Genomic DNA, 12,022 nt, shown 5'->3' with positions numbered 1-12,022 from the left:
TTTCCAAACTAAACAAGCCCAAGTCTTTCAGCCTTTCTTCATAGGTCATGTTCTCTAGACCTTTGATCATTCTCGTTGCTCTCCTCTGGACCCTCTCCAATTTCTCTACATCCTTCCTGAACTGTGGTGCCCAGAACTGGACACAATACTCCAGCTGAGGCCTAACCAGTGCAGAGTAGAGCGGGAGAATGACTTCTCGTGTCTTGTTTACAACACACCTGTTAATGCATCCTAGAATCATGTTTGCCTTTTTCGCAACAGCATCACACTGTTGACTCATATTTAGCTTGTGGTCCACTATAACCCCCAGATCCCTTTCTGCTGTACTCATTCCTAGGCAGTCCTTTCCCATTCTGTATGTGTGACACTGATTGTTCCTTCCTAAGTGGAGCACTTTGCATTTGTCCTTATTAAACTTCATCCTGTTTACCTCAGACCATTTCTCCAGTTTATCCAGATCCTTTTGAATTATGACCCTATCCTCCAAAGAAGTTGCAACCCCTCCCAGCTTGGTATCATCTGCAAACTTAAGTGTACTTTCTATGTCAATATCTAAATCATTAATGAAGATATTGAACAGAACCAGTCCTAAAACAGACCCCTGCGGAACCCCACTAGTTATACTTTTCCAGCAGGATTGAAAACCATTAATAACTACTCTCTGGGTACGGTTATCCAGCCAGTTGTTCACCCACCTTATAGTAGCCCCATCTAAGTTGTTCTTTCATTACAGATGCCTAGAAACGAGCCTCCAGAACTCACCTGAACTTTGAAAAATTTTCTAAATGAAACAACATCAAAATAAAACAAAAGACAGCCCACAAACCAGCAGCAGCTCTCAAGTGACAGAATATTTTCCAAACAGCCTGTAGCCCTGTGAGGAAGAGTCCCCACCTCAAGTCCCAAAGAAATACACTTCTGGGGTTTGGAAACAAGGCTTTTGTCTTCTTTTAAGCACGTGTCATTTTTTGCACAATAACGAAGCAGAAAAGAGTAGCTTGCTAAACAGCAGCTCTTACATTGAAGAAAGCTATACAGTAAACCCTTGATTTAACAGACTCATAGCGGGATGAGGTGTCCATTAATTCCGAAAGTCTGTTAAATCTGAATCTGCAGGACTGCAGGCACCTTGCAAGATGCACTAGGGAGTGCTCTGTCCAAGACCTGGGAAGAACACAGTGGGCTCGGGAGAGAGAGCTCGGCAGCGGGCTCTTTGCTCTGTTTACAGAGCAGAGTCTCTGGGCTTGCCTGCCACAAGCCGCTCATCACCAACCCAAGTTGGGGTGCTCCCACAGAAACTGAGTTTCCCGCCTCTGACCTCAGCAGTGGCAGCTCTGGTGAGCTTCCAGCATTTATTTGGGAAGGGGAGCAGCGCTGGTGGACAGCGCCCATTATTTCCAAAGTCTGTTAAATCAGGGTCTGTTAAATTGAGGGTTTGCTGTAATTTTGAATCATCTGAACCTTGTTTTGGAAAATACCCAGCCTAACTACAGTTCCTGTTTAGCAGAACTCAGCTGTAGAAACAAGAGAGCCTTTTTCACAGACTCAGCAAGGAGGAAGTTGACCTGCCAAGCTGGTAACTGCTGTACACAAGTGCCCATGCGTATTCCAATACAATTTATTCTCTTCTTCCTTCATCTCTCACCAAGAAACACTCAACTTTCCCCCTCCATGCAGAGAGAATTATTTTAATGTGGTGCATTCAAAAATCTTGGCAGAGGAGTTTTGAGCTGTTGTGAAAAATCACTGGAAGGTTTTGTTACAAAAGCACATTTGTATCAACAGGCCCATTTGCTGAATAAATGCAGGAAGGTACTGAGAAAAATCTCTTCAGAAACAAACGCCAGACAATTGCACCAAAGAGAGAAGTTCAGAACAAACCAAAAATGCTCAGAAATAATTCACCTCAATTGTTTCCCCTCCTGAACAGAGATATGTGTGTGTGTGCTTATCGGTGCTCCCTCTAAGTTTCTTCCATTCCCTAGGTGGAATAAATGTTAGCTGAACAAAGGCATATGGGGATGTGCACCACGAACAGAAACAGGTTGCTCACTGTGGGTGGCTGTGGGTGCTCTGCTAATCAGCTGGGCACCTACTCAAGCACTCAGCTTACAGGGAACACTGGTGCTCAGAGACATGCTCCCCAGGATCTCCCCAAAACGCACACTCAGCCTTCTTCTAAGCATGAACACCCACTTTGTCAGGCAATAATAAAGCAGTTGCTGACTCTCCTATTTGCTGTAGACCACACTCACATTGAGAAGTGAGTACAGTTTCTGTATTTGATAGGAGAAGTATTTAAACAATTAAATCTACTCAAACAGCTCTATGTACCCTAAAAATCCATCAGCCTCACAGTTACAAATGATGACCACCAAGCCACAAAATATAATTTTTTTTACAAACAGTGAGTTAACGTAGCTTGCCAATACACCCTGGCAGCAAAACATACCCTTTCACCACTCCCTCTTCCTTGTCTTCAGTGGGGAAAATGCAGTGTGTTCTCAACTCACATTCGCTAATTCATAGTAACAAACATCTTAAAAACCCTAATGAGGACAGGCCAGTTTGTAGTTTTAATAAAGCTTAGCAGGTCATTGTGACCACTAGCCTCCTGTACCTCCTGTACAGACTTCGAACCTGCTGTGCAGAAGCGAAAGGTTTGCAATAACATGTAAGTATTAAAATTACAACATGATTTGTCTTTGCTAGGATTTTAACCTCACCTTACTTACTGGTGAGCTCAAAGCACTCTGTTCCCCAGGAGGATGCATGCTTACAGAATACACCTTTAAGTCAGAGGCTTTTGCAGTGTGGCCTGAATGCCGCCAAGTTAATTACACTTCATACTTCTCATTTCTATTGCTCTACTGGAGAAATTCCCTTCCTCTGTGGGCAAGAGGGCCAGCTGACCGGCTCCGTTGGTGCCCACTGCCATCTATTTAGCTAGGCATGTTCTAGTGTCTCCCCACTCCCAACAAACACACACCACATACTCCTTGCAGTTTTCATGATCTGGAGAAGCTGAGCCCACCCTTCAAATCAGCAACTCCAGTGTTAGGGAAAGGTGATCCTAAAATATCACTCTACAATGGCCCAAAGTACCTTCTACCTGCAGTAACAATTGGGCATTACCTATAAACACGAATCTAGGAGCAGATGTATAAGGAACAGATACTTTTCCTTTATGCATGCACATAACAAATGTCTTGAAACTCTTCAGGGAAGCTACCCACGGTGAACCTTCACATAGCCCCTAGTGGCAGAAGCATGCTGTATTTTGTATTCATATCAAGAGGTTTCAATTTCCATCCCTTTCCCTCCCTCCATCAAGTGGGTTTGCATTACTGTGCTTCGGCGCTTTCCAGCCACTAAAGCAATTACAGATGTTAATTCAAAGTCATTACTTGGGGCTCCAATCAGAAATAAATAGCTGTGGCCTTCCCAGTAGGTTTTTCCATGTGGTTCACTTATTTCCTCACTGAATCTCTTTCAATTGACAGTGTTTTTAGTTAGGAAAACACATCTAATCATTCAATCCATACCAAGTGAGAGATCCCTCTCAAGCCCATGGATTTCAGGACTAAGCTGTAACTCAGCACTGATGCATCACAGGATTGTGGGTTGTTGTATTTGGCTGGGGACGGGAAGGCGGGGTGTTTGCACTGAAGGGATGATATCCCAGCATGCAGTAAAGTAAAAGGTGCAACTCCAGCTCAGCTCAGCTCAGAGTGCCACAAGTTGTGCTCTCAAGTGGACTGGCCTAATCATGACAATATGACAAAACACTTTAGGTGGGCAAGAATGAGTCACCCACTCCTGTGCACAATTGATTTAAATATTGCTATATCATGCACAATCTGTGCATCTCTACTTTCCCCTTGCGTACTTCCAGCATAAAATTCTTCAGCTTCTCTAGAGCCTTTCTGATCATATGCTATAATAAGAAAGAGACAGATAATCCCTGAAAACCACATTAAGGAAATCTGTCATTTTAATTTTCAGTAAGGGACTGGAAACATGTTCTTTTGTAACAATGTCTCATCATTTGTATTGTGCGAACAAGTTACTCATTCTAATCGCATAAGGGCCAGACCCTATGAGGTGCTGAGGGCCCGCAACTTTCAACAGATCTCAGAAATTCTTCGGAGGAATTTACTGTACTGTTAAAATAGTTTTGCTTCCAGAAGGCTTGATAGCTCACTTGGTGGCGTATGCTACATTGCTCCAGATACTTGATTCCTGAGTGACGTCCAGGATTCACCTCTGCTGGCTAGAAGAGAACCAGAGCATCACACAGGTAGACAGACTGATGCGTTACTGGGTGTTCTTTCCAGTTACTGAAATGTGTTGCGTGCACTCTGGTCCAGTTCCCAAGTCCAGCCCAGATGTGCTCTGTCCAGGATACAGGACCCAGGCAGAAAAAAGAAGGGCTAAGTCCTCTTTCTACCTCACTAGTCTCAGGGACAGGCAAGGGCCATTTCAGCCTCCAACATAATAATTATTGACCAAGCAAATGTGTGTAATTACATCAATGGAGTCCTTTGTGCAACTGTTATGATGCTGAGGAGTTACTGGGAATACTCCACAGAGCAATGCTGATTCCAGAATTGGCTTCCACAAAAGCCCATTAACGCAGGCTAGTAGACAAAAGTGGGTCAACTTCCACTTACTAAGTCAGTTTAGAACACAAGGCCAAATTGCAACAGAGAGACAGAAATTACGTGCAACCCATCAGGTGCGAGGGTACATGTTTTTATTTCATGTGGGAAGGAAGACTTCATTCCTCTATTTAGATCTCTGAATATGAATTCTGAACTGTTCTTTCATCTTTGGTGACAGTCGTCCTTTGTTGGCTGTAACTAATGCAACACTTGCTGGGAAAGAAAACATAAAGCCACCCACACATTCCCATAGCATTCTGTAGGTATTTGAACTCACTAGTCTCACCCCAAATCCCCATGACAGATTTTATATCAAGGGTTTAAACAGCATGAATGATCCAGTCTTTAGGGTCTCAGGGCTTTCTTATTAACCTGATTACAGTTCAAGAAGAGCTTTAAAATGGAAGAAAACGGCTTAAGAGCTTAGAAAGATACTGTTTGTAGTGATACTGGCTTTGTACACAAAGGGGAATTCTAACTCATCACTTTCCATTCAAAACTATCCGTACTTCCTCTCCATCCAGAATTCCATCTTCTCTTACTCCTCCCACCTTGTCCTGATGGTCTGCTTCTGTGTTTCGTCTAGCTGTTCTTTTATCTCCTTCCGCAACTCCACACTTCCCGCTATCTTCTGTGCCTGGAACATCTTTCCTAGTAACAGCCTGGTCCAAAACACAGTGACAGACACCCAATGGCTTCCAAGTGCTTTGGCTGAGGCCCTATGCCTGACCAAGCCACATCTCCTCTCATCCTTTACAACACAACTTAAAAAAAAAATCCACCTATTCTAGGAAGCACTCAGGTTACTATGAGCTGGTTAGTACCGTATTAAATGCCCTCAACCTCACTTATGCAATGCACCAGCCCCTCAGGAGGGGGACCCCCTCCTTACAGGGGCGTGTCTACTTGAGCATTTTGTTCATAGAAAGCTGGGGTGTGAATGTACTCAGCACTAGTCTGCTGTGGAATAATTGTCCATGTGGAGCCTGCTGCTGTTTGTTAATAGTTCATTATGGGAGCTTTGACTGTCAACACGGACAGCTGGCTTGCTGCAAGCTAGCGATGAGTAGCTGGGCATCTGAGCTTGCTGCAAACTAACTCTTTGTGCAGACGAGCCCTATGCTTGTAGTCTAACTATTGCACCTACACTTTAAACTTCTCTTGATGGAATTGTTTTGCACTTGGCACATTTTACCTACTAAGCAGTGCTGATTGCACTTTCTGAAGCTAATAGGTAGCACGTTTAAAACCAACAAAAGGAAGTATTTCTTCATGCAACACACAGTCAGCCTGTGGAACTCCTTGCCAAAGGATGTGGTGAAGACCAGGACTTTAACAGGGTTCAAAAAAGAGCTAGATAAATACACGGAGGACATGTCCATCAATGTCAATTAGCCTGGATGACCATGGATGGTGTCTGTAGCCTCTGTTTGTTAAAAGCTGAAAATAGGCAACAGGGGACAGATAACTTGATGATTGCCTGTTCTCTTCATTCCCTCTGGGACATCTGTCATTGGCCACTGTCAGAAGACAGGCTACTGGGCTAGATGTACCTTTGGCCTGGCCCAGTCTGGACATTTTTATGCAACAGTAAACAAATAATATGTTCCCTTCACAGTTTGTCTTTCATCTTTCTGAAGTCATTTAGATGCATCCATAGATAGGCACAAATGATGCCCTTAGACAACATATTCATCTCCCTCTGCACTCTCTCTTTAGACAGAAGACTAGGGTGCATTCTTTACAGAAAGGGCTGAATGGATGGAGACTTCCTTGGGGAAACATCCCAGACTCTAACTGACTTGACTGTTGGACAATGTTTCCTGATGGCCAACTTAAAATTTCTCTTTCACCCAAGGCCATCGCATCACTTCCAGTTACTTCTCACTAAAATGCAGAAAATTCTTTTTCCTTCTGACTACACAGATGTGGCCAATCTCCACTCTGGTCTCATGGCCGTACTCTGGTTTGCACCAAGTTATTAAAATGAAAACATCTTTCACTACTGCAAATCTGCAAATTCATCCATGGAATTTGCACCACAGTGAGCTATGTTCAAGAACTAAGCTGAACGTCAGGGGAGAGTGTGAAAGGAATATATCAGTAAAGTGTAAGAGAGAGTGTTTGATCATTCTGGGTAGAGATCTGACACACTCTGACTTTTCCCTGATGTTTTACTATGCACAGAAATATAAGGGTGTCACAACAGAGATTAACCCTCTGCCCCCAGAACACTGACATGCAGTAATCACGGGGAAAAAAGTCTGCATGTGGTTATGCAACTCTTACAAGGAGACAGTTCCTGCATCTATCTGAACTTCTGTGAAAAATCTTGCCCCTTCGATCCTTACTACAGTGTTCAAAGCTCCAGGGTACATAATGGCTTAAGACAGACATTGAAACAGGCCTCACAGAACACACACTGGTCGGAACAGAATAGATATGTTGCCCACACACCTTCCAACTACTGAAAGACTTTGTTACCGAAATAGCTAACATTCCCTCTGATGTCTTCAAGAGCCTGACAACTTTAAAAAGCAATGGTTTGTTCTTATGCATGGGGAGTGCCAACTCCATGGAAAAAATGTCAATAATCAGCTGCATGGAAGTTCAAACCTATGAAACTTCGGTACTTTGGACTCTGAAAAAGATGACAATGATCTCTCATGCAGTTATACATAAAAAGGAAGCCACAAGAGGAACAGGAAACATGGAAAACCAGGCCTGGGAAATGTTCTTACTGAACGTGCAGAGTCAGAGCCAAACAGCTGCGAAATGATGGGTCGGGTCACAGAGATCCCGAGCACAAGATTGATGCAGCTGGCAGTAGGGGAGGAGGTGGGCAAGGCTGGCTTTCAATTACATTTTACTGGCTTTGTTGATCCTAAGACTGCCCCGATACAAGCTAACATCTTCAAAGGACTCATGTAGCAGCAGCCTGGGTTAGTGCAAGTTACATTATCACTCTCCCCTCTAAGGTACCATGGTGATGAGGCAATTCAAAGCAGGTTAATAAGGCACGAACGTGCATGTTCAGTGCCTCGTTAGTATAATGGCAGCCGCACAAATTTCCAAGTACAGACTTAGAATTGCAGATTGACAGCGTAGATGGGGGCAGCTTCAAATTAAGCACCCCACTTCGATATTCCCTTACTCCCACAGAACTAGAATGGAGTAAGGGAATGTCGAAGTGGGGCGCTTATTTCAAAGGGGTCCCCATCTTCACTGTCAATCTGCAATTTGAAGTCTGTTCATGCAGCTGCCATTATGCTAATGAGGCGCTGAATATGCACATTAGCACCTCATTAGACTGCTTCAAATGGCCTCATGACCATGACACCTTCAAGGTGAGAGTGATAGTGTAGCAACAGCTTCATACCGGCTCCCAGGCTACGTCTCAGGTGAAACTTACCAGAAGTGGTGGGCTCTGGCTCTTGGGGCAACCACTTCTGGCTCCTACACCAGGAGGGAATGCTGTAGAGCCAACTATATTTGCTCTATACCAGCTGCAGTTTTGCCACATGCACTCTGTAGAAATCCTACTTAGGAGAAGCCTACGATACCTTTGCAGCACTCTGGTGGCACAAAGCAATCCTATGTGGGGCTGAGCATAGGCCCTGTGGTATATTACAAGCACTTGCTAAGTCTCTCTTTTGTAATTTGGGCCTGAGCTGTGGCCATTTTCATATTTGCAGAGCAGAGTTATGTAACAGACACAGAAACCACAGGCACAATTGACCAATCAGACGCCTAAGCTCTCATTCTTGTGCTCATTCTCACACTCTGTTAACATGTGCAGTCATGGGTAAGGTAACTGTATAGGCAACCTATGGTTTTTACGTATATTTGTATTAACTGTAGGGGCACACGCAGCCTTAGGATTAGGCTTTTTATGTTAGTATGTTTAAATCCAAATTAAAATAATTAAGTACAACAATAAGAGATCATAGCAAAGGGAACAATGAAGACTTGGAATAACCTCTTCCTGCAACACTCACTGTGAGCTCCCAACACTCGTGTATCTGAACCTCGCTCTGTGCGGGGGACAGAACGTTTAACTACTCTAGGCCGTTCTTTTACAACAGCCAGGAATCGATACACAGGCACTCGAATCAGCAATTTCCTGACTGCCAGTCAATCTCATAAATGCTGTAATCTAGTTCTGAGCAAAGGCCATGAAACAAGTCACTTGATTTACAGGCCGGCATAGAGAATGAGGTGAAGGACATTATACCAGGTTTGCAAGTGGTGTTAAATTTAGATCTTGATAGTGCTTCTTTGCACTCTGTGTCCAATATGCCTCACCTGCCCAAGCTGTTCGCAGGCGGTTTGATACTCGGCTCGCTGGCAGAGATCTTTCACACGCTGGTATTTGGGCAGGAAGTTTTCTTCCTGAGCATTCACCTTCTCATTCTCTCTCTTGTGCAGCAGCTTACTGAAGGGAAAAAAGAGTAAATTCCATCAAGACTCAGCCTAAATACTGCACAGGGTATGCCAGAGCAGTTCAGACCTTCCATGGTGGTGTCCTGCCCCTCCCAGTGGCCAAAATCTAATGCTTCAGAAGACACTGAACTGGTTCTACTTCTCCTACTGACTTTGAAAATGCTTCTGGCTACCAGGGCTCTGCTACAAATTGGGAGAGGCAAGACTCATTGGTGACCCCTGCTGCTTCCTCAAGTGGGACATGTGATTATCGCAGTAAGAGCATGCAAAACCACAAGGCTTAACAGTACTCGGTACACATGAGAACCCTACATCAGGACATCTCCACGCTTTGTGGAAGGACGAATTTCAAAATGCAGATCTCAAACTCAAAGCAGAAGCTTGGTTCATACCTTTCTGTAGTGATGTGTGTTTGCAAAATGATGCAGTTCCTCTAAATATCCAGCAGACCACACAAGCCTGATCTGCAGAGATATCTGTGGGGTTTCACTGTAAGGGAAATTCATGGAATCCTTGCAAGGTGGTCACACCCTCCTCAGTGCCACAGGGCGCAATACTGGTATGTGAAGGCAAAGGCTTGGGGTAGGACAGGTGTGGGCACGTGGCCAGTCAACGTGCAGCTGGGAAGATCCATTAACTTAAACTCCCTTCACATGCAGGATGTGGGCGCTGCTCCCATTCTGTGGCTTGCAGGGAGGGAGGAATGGAGAAGTTCACCCCCTCGTGCACAGCACACTTAAGCTGGCTGAGCGCAGGAACCAGAGCTAGGACAAATGGACTATACAGTCTCTCCTACCATATACTCCTTGGCATTAGGTGTATTACAGCAATGTCATGATCAGTGCAGGGTGTGGTCTTAGCTGTGATTTCACAGGAAACTCTTGGCCATGCAGAATTCTCCTATTTAGCCCAGTTGGGCTCTGCAGTTAACTCTTTCCTTACCCTCTCTCCACAAGGAATGAGTCTCTCCACACCTTCATCTTTTTTTTCAAATGGAACCTATAAAAACAGAAGTCTTGTGAAAACCAAGCTAAGCCCCAGTCTCTCCTCCCAGCCTTCCTTTTGCTCCCCCAGAAAGACAACGTACTTCACTCATGGGAACGGTTAGCTGTACGAAACAGAGACATGCATTATCAATGCAAATCATGAAGAAATATAGAATGGATACGTTCTCATTGGGGATAAAATTCACAATGGAACCACAGAACACAGTAACGGTTATTACATAAAAAGCACTGCTGCACTGAGAGATTAAGTGATTTGCCTGAGTCAGAAAGGAAGTCTGTACTGGAACTTAGTTCAGTGCCTTACTTGTAAAACCATGCGCCTGCCCTGACAAACATCCTTTCCTCACCCATCCGCTCTCCTCTACACCAAGCACATATTTTCCCACCCACTCTCTCCTCCTCCAGTTGCTTTTTCTTCCAACTATTCTCTCTCATAAGCACCCATGTGAATCCTCCCAGCATATTACAGATGGAGGCATTGGAGGCACATCTCAGAAAGTAATTGTGTATTTCCAATCAAACAATATGAACAGCATAAAGCCTAAGTTTACAGAATGCACTTATGTACAATTTGGTTTTACAGTTTACACAATAATAAAAGCTTTTGTTTAAAAGACAGCCATAGAAGATGCCACAGACATATTTAAAATCTGCAACTCATACAAACAGAAGTACCTCCCAGACCAAAGGCCAGTTCATTCTCACACACACATTATGTTTTGCTATCAGTAAGGCAAATATATTGATCTGGCCATCTAAAATATTGAAGTCAGTAAATTGTCCTGAACAGGCCAGTAGATTTTCCTGTGAGCCATGTCTTGTCTATATCTGTAATTCACTCTGTGTCCACTTAAATTTATTTGCCACTGGCTTAACGCGCGCGCGCGCACACACACACTCTCTCTTCTTTACCTATTAACTGGTCTCTCAGAATCCAGGAGTTTTAGAATGGATTTACCATCCATGTCAGGTGGAATGTCCAAGCCTGCAATATCTAGGATTGTAGGAGCAAGATCAATGTTCAACACAATGTGAGGATTCCTGAAAGAAAGAAAGAAGCCCTGTTTAGAGAATCTTTGAAGAAATTGTGAACCCCAGCCTCTTCACAGAGGATATGGGATCTGAAAAAGCTTAATCTGTCACATCAGCCCAGAACAAAGGGAACATTATCCAATCAAGTCAGGTATTGAAAGGGATTAACACATACAATATTCAAAATTCCCCTCAGATGCACAGATAGGCTAATGTGAAGGTTTGGTTCTAAAGCAGTAGCATCTTAAACTGAATATGAAAAATGGTTTATAAATCAAAACAAGTTAATGATTAAAAAGAAGGGTTCAAAAGTATTCTGAGATGTGAAAAAGCACAGGATAAAAACAGCTCTGATGTCTTAGAGAATTAACATATAAGTTGCTTACATTGATTTTATTAACAAATCATTCCTGGCAGACAGAACACACTTTGCTTTTGTGATATATGTTGAAACAGACAAATATCTGGGCCTATGGTACTGAACTGTTTGTTATGCAGTAAGACTGTACACAAGAAATATCCTGTTTCACTACCCACAGGGATCACGAGGTTTGCTTCTCACTAATTAAATGGCACCACACTTCAGAAAATAAATTTTAAATACATTTAGGATCCACTTTTGTTACAATTAAAAAATCATGGAAGTATGTACTGCTTGCTGCTTTCCTACTACTTCTTACGTACACTTGGCATCACTTTAAAAAATAAAAGGTGGAAGAGTAGCAAAAAAGCTTTTATGCAGAAAAAAAAATTGTGGTTTTGAGGACCATGCTTTGCAAAGTACAAAAAATATAGTACATATACACAGTTGTAAGGCTTTGTATAGATTTCTAACTTAAAATGAAGGACAGCAGAGCCTTGCTAATTCACACTAAT

General features: G+C 43.3%; 1 protein-coding gene across 2 annotated transcripts in view; it reads right to left on the bottom strand.

Annotated features, from left to right (window-relative positions):
• SULF2 (sulfatase 2) overlaps positions 1 to 12,022 on the bottom strand; it is a 258,582-nt gene that overhangs the window by 27,057 nt on the left and 219,503 nt on the right. For both annotated transcript variants that reach the window (XM_075011862.1, XM_075011861.1), the window contains 3 exons: positions 11,027 to 11,155; positions 10,050 to 10,106; positions 8,970 to 9,099 (listed from right to left, as the gene is read on the bottom strand). In XM_075011862.1, the coding sequence (XP_074867963.1) occupies positions 8,970 to 9,099; positions 10,050 to 10,106; positions 11,027 to 11,155 (316 nt within the window). The remainder of the gene's footprint in view (positions 1 to 8,969; positions 9,100 to 10,049; positions 10,107 to 11,026; positions 11,156 to 12,022) is intronic.

The sequence above is a fragment of the Carettochelys insculpta genome, chromosome 17 (assembly GCF_033958435.1).
Source record: "Carettochelys insculpta isolate YL-2023 chromosome 17, ASM3395843v1, whole genome shotgun sequence".
Lineage (NCBI taxonomy): Eukaryota > Metazoa > Chordata > Testudines > Carettochelyidae > Carettochelys > Carettochelys insculpta.
Note: the sequence above shows the minus strand (reverse complement) of the source record. Positions and strands in the feature narration are given on the sequence as shown.